The following is a 20,127-nucleotide window of genomic DNA, read 5'->3' as shown; positions in this document are numbered from 1 at the left end:
TGTTAATAAATATATGACCGACATATGACCATATAATCGAGGATATATAATCTCCCCGGTACAGTTTGCCGTTTGTGTATCGGAACGTGCTACATATCGTGACATGTGCTCTGATTGTAACCAGATCTGCACTGAGGAGGGAAAGGAATGTACTTGTTTTAGGATACATTAGAAAACAATAATTAAAGCAAATTCTATATTTGGTTAGTATATTTGAATCACTAAAAGGTGAAATATGTGAATCACCATTAATGAGCTATATGAGAATGGCAAATGTAAGGGTGATTAAAAACAGGTGTGAACAGAAATAATTTCATTACTGGCAAATGAATTATTAATAATTTGCAATTGTTATTATAAGACCTCGTATGTAATTTGCAAATTACATGCAAGGTGTTATAACATCTCAACTTGCGTGTTGACTTTTATAATGGATATAATTTTAAAAACTTATGAGGAGAGGGAAAGAGATTTGCTTGTGAAATATAAATAACTAACCAATAATAGAAAGTATTTGTATATGTTGGTACTTCAGTAAATAACCTATAGGGAATAGATTATCCAATGAATAATAATGTTGTCAGGTGATTCATCTAGGAGTCGCAGAAATACATGTGCTTTGGTAAAACAGCAAATCATCTTGTACAATTTTGTTGTGCATGTTATTTATTTATTTCTATGTTTTGTTTATATTTCATTTTGTTTTCTGAGAATTTTCTTTTATTCACTAATGAACAATATACACTATTTACATAGTAATGTATACATAATTTCCAGTCATCATTGGAATTATCATCCTATTCATGAATCCTTTATTAGAAGTGTTTTTTTTTTTCTCTAGCAACTCTTCTATTTTATTAATAATAGATATACTACATAGGCAAGTATTTTGTTGGAGAGACAGATGCAGTCCTCTTGTAATATGTAGGGTGGATTAATTTTTATTCAGGAATAGATGAATTTATATTCAGTACTGCAGACCCAAGAAAAAAGAGTAGTTTTATTATATCACCACATACAGTACAGAAACAGTTAGTCTCTGTACTTTGCAACAATTGGCATAATTAGAGACAGCTGGAATGAAGATGGCCCTGCATAATGACAAACAGATCTTCCATAGATACTGTATTGCATACATGCAAGCAAAACAGTTTTATTGTGGCACCAAACACAGTATCTAGCTAAATACATGTCCTAACATGTTCTTTCTAGTTTTCTGTTGCAGAAAATATGTGGTAATGCATGTTTATAATGCAGAAAGCAAATGGTTTATGTAAAACAAATAAAGATGCACACACAGACATACAACTTGAAATCAGTTTGAATTGCATTTGAGATTTTCTGTATCATTAAGACAGTTTACAAATTCTAAAATTCTACAGAAAATGTTGAACTAACACGTCATTATAAGCTTCGCGAAAATATGCCTGCCTGGTATGGTGAAGGGAGTTCCCATGGTAAGCATAACATGTACCTAAATCCCTGGCATGAATTCCATAATACTACAAGAAGTAAAATAAATATGATTATTTAACTCCTGATATTTTGCTAGATTTTATTATACAGAATATGAAGCAATAATAGTCAGCATTTCTAGAAAGAATTCAAAATTAGAATGAACAAAAAACTAATTCAAAGTAGTTTATAGTTGTCAGATTGAAGGTGGTCTTAAAATGACCATTGTCCAAATATTTGATAAATAATGCACATGTTTTTGTAAAATTCTTCATTGCTGATGCTGTTTCCAAAAATTTGTGATGGCGTCTGTATAGTACTATGGTTTTCTTCATTAAATCCTGTGTGAAGTTCTTGACTTGTCATAATGACAGTAACATATGCATTTATGTATCAGACTTGAAGAACATAAATTCTTCAGGTCTGATGTTAACAGATCTTTGTCTGTTGCAATCATTATGTACACTCCTAGATGTGTTAATGGATGAATGAAATATGCCCTTGGGCAGATGGTGAAGGATTACTAGTTTGATGTGTGGTTTAAAATTAGCGTAAAATTATATTTATTTAACACTTTTCAGATGTACTACTCTGGATATAGAGGATAGAAATAGTTTGCTGTAATGTTTTATGTAGAGGAAAGAGGGGGACATTATTTCATCTTTTTTTTTTTTTTTCATAAATTATATCCATTGGCTTTAAATCTCTTCAGAAATATTTGAAAGTGTTAGATCCTAAATGAAGGAATCTTGGATAGAAATCATTCATTTAGGGTCTAACAAATAAAAATAGCAAACATAGAGTAATACCTACACATCAGTTGTAATTAAAAGTGAAACTTCCTCACTTTATGTAAAAATTTGTATTCTTTATTTAAACACCTTATATTTAAGCTATTGTGATTGATTTAAGATTTCATTCTGCATGTCTTTAAAAAGAGATAATGTGAATTAAATTTAAGCCTTACTTAAGCTATGTAAAATCTATTGCGAGTCATCATAAAGCTGTTAAGTATTATTTCCTGGAAGGCCTAAAGTTACACGCGTACAGCATAACGCTGGCGGGTATAGCTTATTCGGAAATTCACGTAACCATGTATTCCATGAATCCGAGTATATCAGCGTCGTAGAAACAAAGGATAAGCAAAAGGGTGAAATTAGTAAGGTTCATGTGCAAAAAGGGGCTAAAAAAGAGGGCGTTCTATAGGAGTATAAAAGGGGGGGGGGGTCGAGCCTGGAACAAGGAGGCTTTTTCTTGATCACTCATCGTATTGTTTTCCTGTTGGGTGGTTCGGAAGTTGGCGGGCAGTTTTGCATAAGGGGGGGTTGGATTCTGTGATGTCGGGCAGCGAGCGTTCGTAAAGAAATGAAGCTGGATTCTATGCAAAGCTGAAGGAAGAAAATTCCAGTCCTTGCAGAATCAAGCAGTCGCTGGAAAGCCCCATAGAGTTGTTCCTGAAACGCAAAATTTGGCGCATAGACAGCCAAAATAGATAAGAAATATCCAGACAAACATGTGGTGCAGAACGACGCGGAGAAAAAAAGGTCGGTAAGGTGCTGTTGTTCTACTTTTGTGTGAATCTTCATTAGAAGAAAGAAGATTGTTTACAATTATGAAATTAAGAACTTTATAATAAGGAACTCTGTGGACAGTCGCTATTTAGAAAGTTAACCTCGTTTGTGAGTAAGAAGAATTGTTTAGGAGAAAATTTTGTAACTTGTATGTGATATGAAAGGTAGAATTTAGAGTCTCAGTAACATTAGAATGGTTGATGGTTTGTTTTTACGAGTAATACACTGCTAGAAGGAATTTAGCTTAACTTATTATCATTTGATTTGTATCTCAATGCGTAATTACAGTGTTTAGCATGCCTTATAAGTTTTAATTGGTTCGAATGTGTTAATATCTTAGTTCGAGTTTATTTAGTATTGAACATAATTAAGTGTATGAATTTTGTATTGTGTTTTAGATATTCCAATAAACATGTCATATTTTCCTGAACCTGAGTCATGCCTGATTACAATTCCAAATTACCACTTATAAAAATAGAACCTGATTTTGGCAGGAAGGATTTAGTGAGTGAATATAAATATAGATTTAGGTCATGACTGCAATAATCTAGATCTATAGGGCAGTTAAGTAAGATATTGGGTAAGAAAGTTAAGAATCTAGTATTGTCTCCCTGAGTAAGGATCTTTTCTACTATAGGATACTGGCTGGTGCAGCAAAATATAAATTCGCCAGTATCCGAAGAGGAAACAATCCTAGATTTAAGATTAAAATTAAGTATAAAGAGATAAATAAATATAGAACGTGGATACAATAACAAGAAAACAACTTTTTAACAAAAGCCTCAACAGCATACAGTTTGCCAAATACAGCTATGTTCAGATCATAGTGCCCAAGAAGCTATCGTTTGTCATCATTCAAGCTGATAATTTTGCTATTGTACTAAGATACAGAGTACTACCTAAATCAGAAATAATGGTGAATGTTGAACATGAGATCTACAATCTACTTTCTTTAGTTGCTAACATTTTTCATTTGGATACAAACATCCTTACCAAATCTACACCACTCCCTAAAAAAAAAGCAATAATCCATAGAAATTAATGCTAGCTCTAAAAAAAAGTTACAGTAACAAGATTATTATAACCAAAACTGATGAAGGATGCTGCTTTTATAATGATGCATGATCTTTTTGCATTATCATGTGGCTTACCAAATTTTAGATCATAATCTCACTAACACATAAAAAGTTTACAAATTAATTTAAAGTTGAAGTGCACTTCAAAACTTTAACATATATAAAACTTAAGAATATATAGGAATATATATATAGCAAGCTTTTAGTTTGCTATATATTTCAAGGAGCAACATGAGCTTGAATACCTTAACACCTAATTTATCTAAAATTTGTGAAAGAGTCATTTTAAGACCACTTTCTGTCCAACAGCTGTAAATTACTCTAAATTCACCTATAAGGTACAATGATAGAATATTAGTTTTTCTCCATTTTGAACAGAATAAAAAGCACCAACAGCCATTTGATTGTTAGTGAATTCTGTTCTGTCACAAGTGTTTGCATCCTGAGGCTGGTTTGAAATAGTGAAAAGCAGCAGGTTTATTTAAATTGTCGTTTTTTCTTCTGGCATTTTGAGTTAACACTATTAAATAAAATTATCATCCAGTGGAAACGTGAGTGGTGCTACCTTATTCAAGAAATGCACAGGTAGCTAACAAAGTACTGAAGGATGGTGGGATGAGTAGTACAGAAATTTCAGCAGTTCAATTGGGAAAACAATCAGCATAGTTCAAACAGGGGTTCAGATTAGTAGTAGAATATGACAATTTAATGACTATACAGTTTCAGGTTTTACAGTAGGGCAGCTGCTCATAAGCTAGATACCAACCATAACAATCAACATATTACAGTGGTGTAAAGAGTGTTGTAACTGCTGTCCAAGTCTGTTACATGGAGCACTCATACATTTTTGTTTGTATGTTTCACCCCCCAACTGTGAACTTGGGTAGCAGATGTGTAATACAAAAGAGTTATTTCTTCTTAGTATCGATTTGAATTTAGTTGTAATGTCTGGAAGGATGAATACCAACAGATATGCACATAGCTTTCAAAATGACAGTACACAAAGTTTTTTCTCCAGGTGCTGTTATAGTTTGCGAAAATGATGTGAGAAAAAAAAACAGACTTTCAAGCTGCTAGTCTCAATTCAGTAGAACGACACTTTTAGGGTGAACTGAAATGTCTGTAATAAGTACTCAAGACCAACTTCATCAACTATGAAGGCTGATAGTTGTTTTAAAGGAAGAATGGCTCAAACATTTGATAGGTACTTAGAAAACTGTAATAAGTACTCAAGACCAACTTCATCAACTATGAAGGCTGATAGTTGTTTTAAAGGAAGAATGGCTCAAACATTTGATAGGTGCTTAGAAAACTGAATGCTTGTTTCTTTTTTCTATATACCAAGTGATGCTACTAGCAGCCACCATGGAGACCAGCAGGCAGGCACCGCATAGGAAATGTGCAAGACCCATGCAGTCCATCAAACGTCCCACAAAACCCTACACATCCACTCCACCAACATCCATGGCCTAAACTCCAACCTGAATAGTATCCACTACCACCTACAGTCTACCAAACCCCACCTACTCTTCCTGGCAGAAACCCAAATCTCACCTCCCCACAGCACCACTTATCTCAACCTCCCAAACTACTCTCTTCAACAACTTTCGCCCCAAGGGTGGTGTCTGCACATACATCCGCTTAGACATACCTTGCCAGAGAGCACCTACCCTAGAATCACCCAACTTTGACCTTTTTTGGTTGAAAATATCCCTTCCCCACTCAGTTCAATTCATCTGCTGCCTCTATCGCTCCCCCAATGCAACCAACCACCCTGAGCTCTTTAATTTCCTCTCCCTAAAAGTCTACTTTCTCCAATCCCACTTTCCCAACAGCAAAATCATCCTTCTAGGAGATTGTAACGTCCACAACACTAGCTGGCTTTTCTCCTCCAGTTGTGCAGATCTTGCAGGTGGAGATGCAGAAACATTTGCCGTCACCAACGACCTTACACGTCCAGATGCCAGCTAAAATACCAGATAACCCAAACCACTCCCCAAAACACCCTAGATCTCTTCCTCACCACTGACCCCTCCAAATACACAGTGAAAGTAGTGAGCCCCCTGGGCAATTCTGACCACAACCTAGTGCTCATCTCCTCCCCCATGCAACAACGTTTACACAGACACTCCCATACAAGAGTAGTTTGGCACTATAACAGTGCCAAGTGGGACAGCCTCCACAACTTCTATGCTGCATTCCCATGGTTGGACTATTGCTTCCAGCCTTCCAACCCAAATATATACGCCGAGCTTATTACTCAAGTAATCCTCACCGGCATGAATACGTACATTCCACACAACACTCTGAACTGCCATTCCTTAACGAAACCCTGGTTCTCCAAAAGATGTGCCAAGGCTGTAGAGATGAAACACCAGACATATTACAACTGGCTGAAATCAAGAACCTCATCCTCCCTCAAAGCTTACACCGAAGCCCGTAATAGATGCAAAAAAACAATCAATGTTTCCAAAACAGAGTTCAAAAGAGCAAAAACCAGGAAACTAGCCCTCATACTTTGCTTCAAATGCATGCATAACTGATGATGGTAAATGTCCCCCAACCATTCCAGACACCCAACATACAATGCCCCCTATATTTTTTTGCCAGGATGAAATCAGAAAAATACTGTCCCAATTAGACACAAAGTCTCCTTTCCTGATGGACATTCCTCCAATTGTTCTGAAAAATTGTGCTCCAGAACTGACCCCTATCCTATGTCACCTATATATACTCTCCTACTCCACTGGAATCTATTCCACAAACTGGAAATTGGCCTATATTTAGCCCATTCCCAAGAAGGGTGACAAGTCACTGCCATCCAATTACCACCCTATCTCGCTTACCTCAGTCCTGTCAAAGGTAATGGAAAAAATCATCAGTTCTCACCTCCTACACTATCTTGAAGACACTCGCCAAATAAATAATAAAGTAACACATGAAAACCACAGTGATATCTTTAATTAGTAAAGGACATATATTTCGTACTAAAATTAATAGTACATCTTCAGTGTCTGTAACAGTAGTAGAAATGGAATACAGGCAAAACGTTCGGTGGATCACCTATTAAAATACAATTGTTGCCGCATGCTAGGAAATAATAGAAATAACAAATTTAATCTATTAAGATAAATGGTTTTTTACATAAGATAAAAGTCTCCCAGATCTTTGAGAGAGAAATACAGTCATTTCTATTTAAATTCGGTCCGTGTAAGATAGTTTCACAACTTTCTTTGAATAAGCGTTCATATTTGAATCTACATCTATGGAGGAGAACTGCTTTCTCCCACTGGACATTATAAGTAGAGTCAATACTGTGCCAGACCTGACTTCAGAGGTTTGTTATAATCAATATAATATTGATGTTCTTTTATTCTTTTTTTCCAAAGAACAGTCAGTTTGTCCAAAATAAGAGACATTGCATTCGCAAGGTATTTGGTAAATGCCAGCCAAAGATAGAGAAGACAGTTTATCCTCTGTAGAAGGTAATAAAGAAGAAATTTTGTTGATAGGAATATATGTTAGAATCAATTGATACTTTTTTAGAATTCTACCTATAGGTTCTGAGATTCCTGGAATGTACGGAATAGGAACTCTGTGGACTGTTGAAGAAACTGTAGGTGTTGGAACATAAGAGTCAAGTATCTGTTGGATTTGATTGGAGTTGTAATCATTTGATTCCATTAACTTTTTAATGAAGGAAAGTTCTTGTTTATTAAAGATTATTGGGGAAGAGCAAACTTTATATGCTCTATGAATTAGAGATTTAAGAATGCCAAATTTTCGAGACGTGGTGCGCAGATGTTTTGTGAATGTATCTGCTAGTAAATGTGGGTTTTCGAAAGACACTTGTAGATAAAGTACTTGAAGACGTTCTAGTAAGGAGGATGTCCAAAAATGATAAAGTACCAGAGTTTTCTTTTTCCATAGTGAATTGGATGTATGGGTGAAGGTTATTTATCCGTTGTAGAAAAGTGGAAAGTTCATCTTCAGTGTGTGGCTAAACAGCAAAAACATCATCGACATAGTATCAAAGAGGCGGTTGAGGATGAATGGATGAGAACATAGTATCTTCGAATTGTTTCAAATAGTAGTTTGCCAGAGATGGAGACAGAGGGCTACCATGGCAGTACCTTCAATTTGTTTGTAGATTTTGTTTTTCCAACTGAAATGACCTGAGTGGATGACATATTCAAATATCCTTGCGATATCTGCAGGGTAATCTTCATATAAAGAATTGACTGTGTCGGTTAATGGGATATTGGTGAACAGAGAAATGATGTCAAAACTGACTAATATTTCAGAATCTGTAATTTTTATATCCTTGATTTTTTCAAGAAAATCTATTGATTATAACAAACCTCTGAAGTCTGGTCTGACACAGTATTGACTCTACTCATAGTGTCCAGTAGGATAAAGCAGTTCTCCTCCATAGATGCAGATTCAAATATGAACGCTTATTCAAAGAAAGTTGTGAAACTATCTTACACGGACCGAATTTAAATAGAAATGACTGTATTTCTCTTTCAAAGATCTGGGAGACTTTTATCTTATGTAAAAAACACCATTTATCTTAATAGATTAAATTTGTTATTTCTATTATTTCCTAGCATGCGGTAACAATTGTATTTTAATAGGTGATCCACCGAACGTTTTGCCTGTATTCCATTCCTATTACTGTTACAGACACTGAAGATGTACTATTAATTTTAGTACGAAATATGTCCTTTACTAATTAAAGATATCACTGTTCATTTTTACATGTTACTTTATTATTTAATTACTATGCCACTGGTTCCACTAAAAATTACTCGCCAAATAAATGACTGCCAGTACGAATTCTGCCACTGCCGATCAACAGGAGATCTACTCACATCACCTATCTCTGGACAAATGCTATGGAGAATGTTGGCGAATCTCAAGTGGTTGCACTAGATATCTCCAAAGTCTGGCACAAAGGCCTACTAGGCAAACTACCATCACATTCGGTCTGACCCAGGACTTCTATAGGTGGATTGCCAGTTTTCTGTCTGGACGCTCACTGTGTGTGATGGTGGATGGCTCCCTATCCTCGCACCACTCAATTAATGCTGGGGTTTCCACAAGGTTCTGTCCTCTCACCAACCCTGTTTCTGCTGTACATCAACGACCTACTGCAATTGACCTCCAACCCAATGCACTGTTTTGAAGATGACAGCACCCTACACTCCTCGCTTGCATTTGATAAACCTTACCCTACACAGCTCACCTCATCCTACAGAACATCAATCACCACCATCCAACAATGGGGTTCGGATAACCTCATAAATTTCAACGCTAACAAAACCCAGTTTTGTACTATTTCCCATAAAAAAAAAAAAAAGAACAACTTTTTCCCAGTATCCTTTTCAACGATGCCCAAATTTCCAGATAGCCTGAGATCTCGCTCCTCGGAATCACCCTCACGTCAAACCTCTCCTGGCACAAACATATCGCAAACATTGCATCCTCGGCCTCCAAAAAACTAGGATTTCTCTTCTGCTCAAGACGTTACTTTACCCCTGAACAGCTACTAACATTATACAAGTCACAAATCTGCCCAACTATTGAATACTGCTTCCACATATGGGGTGGGGGCCCCCTAAAAACTCTCAAAATGCTCGACTCAATACAGAGGACAATTAGACTTATCAGTGATCCATCCCTTACCAACTCCCCCCCACTTTCATACAGACGTTTGGTCTCTGCAGTAAGTATATTCTACAAATATTTCCATGGGAAATGCTCATCCGAAATAACATCAATATTTCCCCTGCTCAGTACTAAGCTCATTGTAACACATGCAGCTGCTGCACAACATCCCTTCACAGTACACCTAGAAACAAACAGAACGCATTTCTTTTCCTTTTCCTTCATCCCTGCAACTGCTGCACTGTGGAACAGTCTCCCACCTGTTGTGTTTCCCAACGAATACAATTTAAAGTCATTCAAATCAAATGTAAACAAATTCCTCCTTTCCTATCCCACCACCCATACATGATACTAATGTACTATAGGTTGACCAATCAACCTCCTGTGTATGGGCCCAACATTTAAAATAAAAAAAAACAAAAAAAACCATAGATATGGACAAATCCTTTGATGTTACCAACAGGTCCGGCAATCTAAGGACTTGGATCTCTTCCATCGCATGCTGTTTTAGTAATTATATCATAGTAGCTGCATAAATTTCATTTATTTTCTTCCATGTATTTCCCCCCTTTCAGTATGCCCCCATAGTTGAAGTCTCTGATAATAACATAACTTGTCCTGCAGTCATTGAGTTCGTTTTTAGACTGCTGTAAATACAAAACATGTGCATGCATGTCTATTACATGTATTATCATTATCCTGGACTGTTACCTAGTGATGTGCACTGAAAAACATTCACTTGCAATTCATTTGTTTGCTTAGTTACTGACTTTCCCTTGTATGTGGAATAAATGACTCAGTTGTACTAAATAAGTGAAATAATTAGTGTTTTTAAGAAGAATTTGAGTATGCAAAAGAAGTCCTAGGAGGATTTTCATATTTTGTAAAATTTGCAGTGGCTCATTCATTGTGTAAGAGAAATGCTGTACTTTTTTTATATGCAAGAAAAAGGAGATTTATTTCTGTTTTTATTACCTTAAAATCACAGTTGAAACAAATTGAATGGTGGTGGTGGTTAATCTTTTTTCTCTTATACTGGGAACAATATATCTAGAGCATTGGCAAGATTGAATCTCAGTTTTCATTGTTATACGTCAGAATTTATAAGAACATGGCTTATATATAAAAAGCCTGTTCTTATAATTCCTGTTCCTGATTACCTTATCTAACCAGCTTTCATAGTGGGATAATCAGGAATGCTGCTGATATACAGTACTTGCAGAATGATTTGAATAGACTGGAATTGTGGACATGGGAAAATGGGTGTCATTTCAATGTCAGTAAATGCAAAATCATACACTTTGCATGATTAGATATCCAATATTGTATTATATTGGTGGGATTATGCTTGAAGAAATGATCAGACTAGGGATCTTGGAGTGTTAGTAGATAGCAGGCTGGAGTTCAGGGCCATGTAGCCAAGATTGCAAATACAACTCAAAAGATAATTTTAATGCTGAAATGAACCTTCACATGAAATTATGTCATTTTGCCTCTTTACAACGCCTTGATAAGACCTCACTTGGACTATTGTGTGCAGGTCTGGTTTCCATTATCTTCAAACAATGTGAGAAAACAGATAACGTATGCCACACTTCACTGTCTCCTCTGACTTCGATTGCTAATACTGTAATGGTCTCTCTCAGTTATTTATTTTATGATGTTTGTATTTCCTTATTATCTTTGTTTACTACAAAGAACCACTCATCTCTTGTGGTGATTAGTCCATATTTCTTTATACGTTTTTATATTTTGTTAACAACCAATTAAAACCAAATTTCTTGTAATAACTACTTGTGGTTATAAAGTTTATCAACAATCTTTGAATTTGCTTCATATGACTTAGTTCTAAAAGCTGTGAGAATTCTTGAGAAACTTACATTAGAATTAGATGAATCTAAAACAGCAGTAGCTCACATCTGTGAAAGATCTGAGTAAATTGGTGAGGTGGATTATATAACTGTTGTCTTTTGTACTGTACTGAGTCAAGAATTTTAGAGTATTCTTAGGGACACTATCCTAAATACAAAAACACTGTTCAGTAATTGAATGACTTGTGATTTATTTAAGATTAATAGTTGTTTTATTCAGAGCTAGTTATGCATGATTAAAATAGAAAACAATGTTTTTTAAGATGTTGAAGTGATACTTTTAATATTCACTGTAAACACATCTGGACTTCACCTAGACCACCCAAGAGAATATAAATTCATTTCAAATAAATATTCAGTGTTTAGTGTCAGAGCCATCTTCAGGATTATAATATATATCTATTTATACGTATAAACAAATGGTTACTGATAAACTAATATGAATGCTTTGTACACTTTAACTATTGAGAGCCTGCTTTCTGGGTCCAGATTTTATAAAAACATTTGAGAAGAGATTTTTTACCCTGATAAGGGTAAACTAAATAAGCTGTTGACTTGAAGTCCTTCTGTTTGGAGGAAATAGCTTTGATTAGTCCTTATAAAAAAAAATGTAGCTCTGACACTGATAAAAGTAATCTTTTTTTTTTTTCATTAAGAAAAATCTTAACTATTGTTGTTATTGAGAAACATAACAATATTTCATGTGCTGAAGTAGACCTGTTTTTATTTTTCCCAGTTCAAAATCTTCATATACTGCTGTCTATAACATTATAGATAGCAGTATAATCTAGTGATTTTAAATTTAATAGTAAGCAATGTATTTATATGTACCTAATACATATTGACGATAACATTCAACTCTCAAAATAGAAAATTTATGAGCACCAAGAGAATAGCATGTTAAAGTGAAAAGTTTATTCTAGCAAACTTCCTTTAAAATAGCTTTAGATTTTGGATGTGACTTTTTGTGAGTATATCAATTTACTGTTATAGTGAGATTTATCGGTAATTGTATAATATCCTTAAATACTGTACCAAATCTGCCAATTTTGTTTAAAAAATTCTTTATGTGTAAGTTTATTATTAATTGAAACTTATTTTAATTGTCATCAGCATTCAGATATTGAATTTAGTTTCCTTTTATTATCAGTACAAGTATCAAATAAATATAGATGGAACAGTAGCAGCTTACCGTATGCCATATCTTCTTGCTAGTAGTAGTTTGGTATTGAAACAAGACTCTGATTATTATGAGCACTTCTATTCTCAGATGAATCCAATGGTGCATTATATTCCCTTCGCCAGGAATCTTTCTAATCTTGTAGAGCAGCTTCAGTGGGCAAAAAAACATGATTCTGAAGTGAAAAAGATTGCTCAGAATGCTCGAAGATTTATATTGGATCATTTGTTGCCAAAAGAAATTTTTTGTTATTATGCAGTATTATTGAAGGTAAGGAACCATATAACCACATTGTGTGAGATGTGTTCTTTAAACATTTATTAAAAAAAGTTAATATTTAAATATAGTATTTCAGATGTGTATAACTATTTAACCAAAGCTCTTTTAAAATACTTAGGTTTTGTATATGTGGTATTCAGTCCCTGTTCAAAAGTTATTGTATTGATAATTACTATTATTTCGTGATGCCTCCAAGGAGTCCTTGACTCCTCTCCACTATCAATATACATTGTCATCTACTGCCCACTACCAATAGTATTTTTATCTGTAAATTTATGTATACTCTAATTTTCACTTAAATTAGCATCACCAAGCACTGTATCTTACTTGGTAGTTTGATACCATGTTTAAACCAGATTGGAATCTGGTAACAGAAATGCATAAACATTTAGTTTAATAAAAACAAACTCTGAGTCAACAAAAAACTTTTACAATCAAAAAAGAAATATCAAGTCATAAGAAATGCAGCTTCCTTGACTCAATTTAAATTGATAAATATCAAAATCGATATGCTACATATACAGTGTTGAAGACGTAGCAAATACAAATTCGAAAGACTATTTATGGAATCGGCCTCAGCCCTAAGAAATTCTCCAAACCTCAACAAATTTGGTTGTATGCGACTGCCCCAAATTTGGGAGGCTTACATCAGCAGACCTTCAGCCCAACGGCCAAGAACACCTACTTAGCCCACTAGAGGGCACCATCAGGACTTTTAGGAGAACAGTAGTTTCATCTCTTCATTCCCAGTTACTGTGTTTGTAGTGCCTACGTGCACGTGCCTTTTTTTGTAAGTTCCTTTAGAAGATGGCAACGTGACGTTGCCGAAATATCGGAAAATATTTATTAAAGTATAATTTAATTTATATCCTTAACTACGTTGTTCAATTCCTTAAGTGTTTTAATAATGCATAACCAATGTATAAGCCTGTCTACGAGAAACAGTGTGTTGAAGTGTTAGGATAACACTGTTCAGAGTAATCTAAATTGCACATGTTAATAATGTGAGCTCTCCTTTGGCTATGACTTCACTCTTCACACCTGAAGGCATAATCTCTGCTGGTTTGTAATGATATGAATTGAATATTTTAGATCTCTTCTGTTGATTGTGCTTAGTCTGACCCACACCCAATGTCCTGGTTGTTCCAAAGCATTGTTATCCCCTCCCCAAACACACATTTGTCTATATCTGATCTTTTATGTTAAGTCAGTTATGGAGAATAAATATTTATATGTAATTTTATTTTGTTTATTGGTTGGTTTGATTCAGATTTCAACTCTGAATCAAACCAACCAATAAACCAATAAATTTCAAATGTGGTGATGCACTGACTTCAAAATCAGCATGTTAGGTATTCCAAAGAATGAAGCTTAAGTATGAAAAAACTTGAAATATTTACTGTAAACACATACACTCAGTAGATACAATTTAGTATATTAAGTTATTCTCTCTCTCTCTCTCTAGGGAGATCTATCATGTTCATATTCTTTGTAAAACTGCAATTAGTAAATAATGTTTAATATATATATATATATATATATATATATAATATTTTGCAAAACACTGAGAATAAAGTTATGCAAGTTTTATCCCTGAAATGCAGAGCGATCTAATACAAAGAGAGGACCAGATCATGATGGAAGAAATGGCGAGAATGTGTGCATAAGTGCGATCAATTTAATCAACTCTGTTAATTTATGAATTAACAGAGTTGCATAACTTGATAATGACTTGGTGCATTAATTATGGAGACGATTGAGGAAAAGATGTTGTGTGCTTGTCCGGTTTGGACTTTACAAAGTATGTGCAAGAATATCTGTAAGTGAAGCATTAGATATGAATAGGGATCTGAAAGTATCTAATGGGGTTATGCAGACTTTATAGGAGAGTACCCAAAAAAGCCTGGAGGTAACTTATATCTGTACATGAACTCCAGGAATATCAGGAACAAAGAGTTGGCATTAGTTGCCATGGTGAATATGTCAGGACCTCACATTGTAGGCATTATGAGAGTATATCTGTCCCCCTTGCTCTCAGGGGAGGGCAGATATACTAACTGGTATTGGGTGTAAAGGGTACAGTATTTTTTAGGGAGGATGCAAGGAGAGAAGAAGTGTGCTGCTTTGATATTAGATTATTGGGGAGGCCAGTTAGGATAGAATACTAATAACCGTTTTTCCATGTAGTAGTGAGTTTGAAGCTATCTGGTATGAGGTGAATTGTAACAAGATTAAATACATGTGGTGTTGTTACATGGATCAGTTGCTGATGACAATAAAATGCATTACCAAATCAACTTGATAAGTGCTAAATGATTAATCATGTGGGACTAATTGTCTGAACATTGATTGGGTAACATTGAAATTTAATGAGAAGAAGCAAAAAACTGAAATTATTGAGCTGTTGTGAGATAACGCTCTCAAGCAGCATATGACAGAAGGAACTTGAGGTCAAAGATTGTTAAATCTTGATTGTAGTATCAGGGGAGGGGAGAGGAGGTTCGGTTACAGACGTGACTGTTCTACCTCCTGGTTGGTGACTGTAATTATGATATACTGATCCGGAAAGTTACTAAGTATGATGATGTTACATGCTGAAATACAAAGGAGGAAATTATGAACAATTGAAGAGTATACTAGGCTTTGTCCCATACTACTGGTTGCTAGATAGAATTGGCAGCGCATTGTTAAAGTTTGTGATTAATAAAGTTCCTAAAAGGAATTTCAATTTTGTCACAATTTAACAAGTAGGAACCTTTAATAAAAAAAAAAAATATACTTGCATCTAAGTGTGAAATATAACTGAGAGTATTTGTTAACTTACATAAGAAAATTTGCTGTAATATGATGAAAATAAGATAATTAAATTATAGAATATTGGTCATAAGAATTTTGCATGTAAAGGCTTGCTGGTAAACAATTGAAACAAGGGATAAGTTTATGTCAATTCTTAGAAAAGTTTGGTAAGCTGATAAAGTTTAATAAATGTGACTCATAGAGTTAGCAAGAAACAAGGTAAGGGCCAAGGTCAAAGTTCCCGATTTTGGACATCTCCACGAGTCAGTCACGTGCACACAGGCCGTGGGAATTTTTGGCAGAAAAATGCCACCCTAACTGGTCACAGAAAGCGCATCCAGATATCGGGGGGGGGGAGATGATTGCAGAAAGTGCGGTAGGGTCATGGTATAAAAGAGTTAGGAACCCCCCCACACACACACAGGGCTCTCTTGGTTCTCCAGTCTTCGTATGGGTTGTCATATGTGGTTTTCTTGAGTGCCGGTCAGGAGTTCTCTCCTTCTGCCATGACAAGGAACAAAGTAAGTGGGATTTTGGTTCCAACTCCCTATTAATAGAAAGGAGGGATGCCTTACAGCTGAGAAGAAAGGTAACTACTGCATGTTATATCAACCATGTTCTTGACAAAGAAAAAAAGGAAAATCTGTGGAGAAGTAGGTGCCCACGTAGTGAATCTAACAACTACCAAATCGCAGATCCATTGTGTTTCCTTGGAAGAAGTTTGATGTGCTGAAGATATGAAGGCCCACCTTGATCCGAGAAATCTCAGATATGGTCCACTACAGAAGAATTTGTCCTCAGAAATTACAGACGAGTAAGAGCAGAGACTAACCTTAGAAGTTAAGCATAGAAGAACCTTATCAAACGGGATCGTAAAATCTTATATTATTTCAAATCTTATGCAGTTGTGATTGTAGTTCAGTCACCAATCTATTAAAAGACTTGAACGAAAGTTGAACTAGGACATTAGCGCATTTAAGAATAGAAAGAGAATAAGCTTGTCAGTGGTAATAGATAAATAATTGTGTGTCTAGTAACTTCTGCATGTCATCTATATTTTGTCTGAGACCTGTCTGAAGAATCGAATGTGGTTACTATTGTAGCGATAGGAATGTTTAACCCATATTACTCTAGTGAGCTAACGTGTGTAAACTAATTGTGTTAATTAAGGTATTGTATCATAATATTGTGCTCAGACAGATGAGAAGTTTGTCAGTTGTTAACATTTGCGAGGATATCCTTTTATCGTATGTGTGGAGTCTTTTGTGGCGGCATAATCGCCCTTCCCACATAGAATTTTATAACCTGTCAGTTGTGTTTTGTTAGTATTGCTTTAGCTTAGTATTGAATTAAGTTTTAACGAATTTTAATGTATTGTATTGTGGTTATGTGTATAATAAACTTTTGCTCATTGAAAACTCATTTGTCTGAAATTGCCATTCAATGCTCCGCTTGTAATAACATACGAATCTAGCTGCAGGGGGCAACAAAAATTTTAGTTGCGAGTTCAAGGTCACAACTGCATAATTGTTTCACACCTAAACATATTTAAGAAATTGCTTCTTGTTTTGATTTTCTTTCATAAACTAAATGTCCTAAATGGCGCAGCTGAAAAATATAAATGTTTTAGGATACTAAGGGGAGCAAGAGCTTAGATACCTTGTGTTTGGGTGATATCACATATAGTAAGAAATTTGTTTCAAACAAGATAAAAAATAAACTTAAGAGGAATTAATAATTATAGGACGGTAAAAGGGGGACACAACAGCATGAAACAGAGATGAAAATCTCCAATTTTGATATTCAGGTTTAACCCCCCCCCTCCCCCAACCGGCCATGCCATATATAGACATTCAGCTAAATTTGGATACAAAGCTCTAACACCCATTGAATAACATGGATAAGAAGTGCAATTTGGTATCACTATTTCATCCACATCGGACGGCAGAGAGGTTAATACTATGTTCCTTCATAGATAATGAATAACAGAGGGGATTTACTTCCTTATCTGATGTACTTCCTTATCTTACACCAGATTTAATATCAAACCACTTCCCTGTACTTCTTTCACTTCTTACTGCTGACTTACAACTAAAATAAATACTAAGTATTGCTTGATATAATGCCCCATTGACACCATATAACTGTAGTGTTTTGAATAGCTTTTCTCTTGGCGCCTTGTCATATGCCATTTGCAGGTTTACAAAACTTAAATATGGATCTTTTGTTATATTCCCACGATTTCTCAACTATTTGTCGTAAAGTGAAAATCTGATCCTGACAGCCTATATTTGGCCTGAATCCAGCTTGTTCTTCACCAAGCTTCCCTTTCACAATCCTCAACCGTTTCTCAGTACGCTTGCATAAATGTTACCAAGAACACTCAGTAGGGAAATATCTCTGTAATTCTCACATTCAGTTTTATTTCCTTTTTTTATATATGGGTAATGTGAGAGGTCTATTCTAATCATCTGGAATTCATCCCTCCGTCCAGGCCTTCTGAATGGTGCAGTGCAGCCACTGTAAGACTTTTACAAATCCATACTTGAGCATTTCTGGTTGAATATCATCTACTCCAGCTGCCTTTCTGCATTTCAGGTTGGCTTTTTCTACTTCAAGTATGGATATGTATTTCTAATTGCATTCCTGTTGAGTGTTTTTTACTACTACTTGTTTCATCTGCTAGCAATTTTTCGAAGTAATTACTTAATACATCAAGGATTATGTTTTCTCCAGTTTTCATGTCACCTTTAATACAGTAATGTATCTAATTCATTTAACGGCACTTTTTCCTCCATTTCTGAACTTTTTCAACAACTTCCAGAATATTTTGTCACTTCCCGATATTTATTTTCTATGTTCTTGCCAAAGTCTTCCCATGACTTTTTATTTATTTATTTTTAAATAATTTACCTTATTGTCTGCCTGTTTCACCCATTTAATAATCCAAAAACCATTCGGAGTCAATTTTCTTTGTTTTGTACTTATTTCTTAATCTGACACATTTGGTCACATTTTGCCTAGCTTGAGAGTATTTTAGAATGGTATTACTGGTATATTATTATAATGTGTTGTAAAAAAAGGAAAACTTCTTGTATAAATATATTCCTGATAAATGACTTTAATATAAAGGTCAAAACATCGAGCATATAAATTTCAGTTACTCTAATTTATAGGAAAATTGTTGACAGAAAATTATTAATAATAATGTAAACTCTTAATTGTGTGGTACTGTCATAGTATTCCTTTCCAGCCCTCTTGAGGGTACATATCAGAGAACTGGTGGATGATGAATTATTGATAATAATTGAGGACAGTTGATTTCCTCAAAACATAGGGAAGACTTTTAACTGAAGTTCTATTTCTAATAAACATTGTCATTTTCTCACTGTTCATATCATTACCATATCAGTTTTTACTTACTGTTTTCGGAATATTTATATTGAATTTTAGGAATGAATGGTTTTCCATTATATCTCTTTAATTAATTGGACCATTTGTATAGTTAGGTTAATTGTTTTGACTTCATATCATAGTTGATAAATATCAATTGTGTGATGTGTCTCTTTACGTATGCATTTATTAAATATTTATGTAAAAGGAAATACTGATTTCATTAAAATTAAGGCAACTACATGAGTTTGTGTCTAGTCAAAGAAAACAAATTTCAAGTATCAAAGTCAAAATTACCATATATTCCGGCGTATAAGTCGACTTTTCAGCATGGAAAAAACGTACTAAATTTTTTAGGTCGACTTACAGGGTGTTCGGGATAAATTTGACAGTTTCGTAAGGAAAAAGAAAATCTTCTTTGTATCTATTAAATTTAATGAATTGACAAAAAAACATTACAGGCAGAGTTAATTACAATACTATCAACAAGATTTACTCAAAATAACCACCATTAGCATCGATAACAACTTCAATTCTGCTTCGGAACCTCGAACAAGCTGATGCTACAGTCTCCCTGGGAAGGGCCGCAAAAACTGTTTTAATTTTATCCATTAACTGGGCTTTTGTATTACTGGAAGTGCGATTGGTGTCTTTTTCAACTGCGCCCCATACAAAATAATCCATGGGGTTAAGGTCTGGGGAGTTTGGAGGCCAAACATTTGGACTGGTGAAGTCGTAGAAATTTTCAGACAACCATTTTTGACTTTTCCCAGAGGTGTAGCAAGGGGCCGAATCCTGCTGCCATACATACGGCCTACCATTGGCTACCCTTGTTA

General features: G+C 34.9%; 1 protein-coding gene across 1 annotated transcript in view; it reads left to right on the top strand.

The window, feature by feature from the left end:
• Nucleotides 1-20,127, top strand: part of LOC150100884 (protein O-glucosyltransferase 2-like) — a 128,188-nt gene that overhangs the window by 92,705 nt on the left and 15,356 nt on the right. Inside the window, exon 7 of the mRNA XM_090401546.1 lies at nt 12,794-13,093. Coding sequence (XP_090257672.1) covers nt 12,794-13,093 — 300 coding nt within the window. The remainder of the gene's footprint in view (nt 1-12,793; nt 13,094-20,127) is intronic.

Source organism: Typopeltis vanoorti, chromosome 12 (assembly GCF_054136105.1).
Source record: "Typopeltis vanoorti isolate ZY-2024b chromosome 12, IOZ_Tvanoo_1.0, whole genome shotgun sequence".
Taxonomy (NCBI): Eukaryota; Metazoa; Arthropoda; class Arachnida; order Uropygi; family Thelyphonidae; genus Typopeltis; species Typopeltis vanoorti.
Note: the sequence above shows the minus strand (reverse complement) of the source record. Positions and strands in the feature narration are given on the sequence as shown.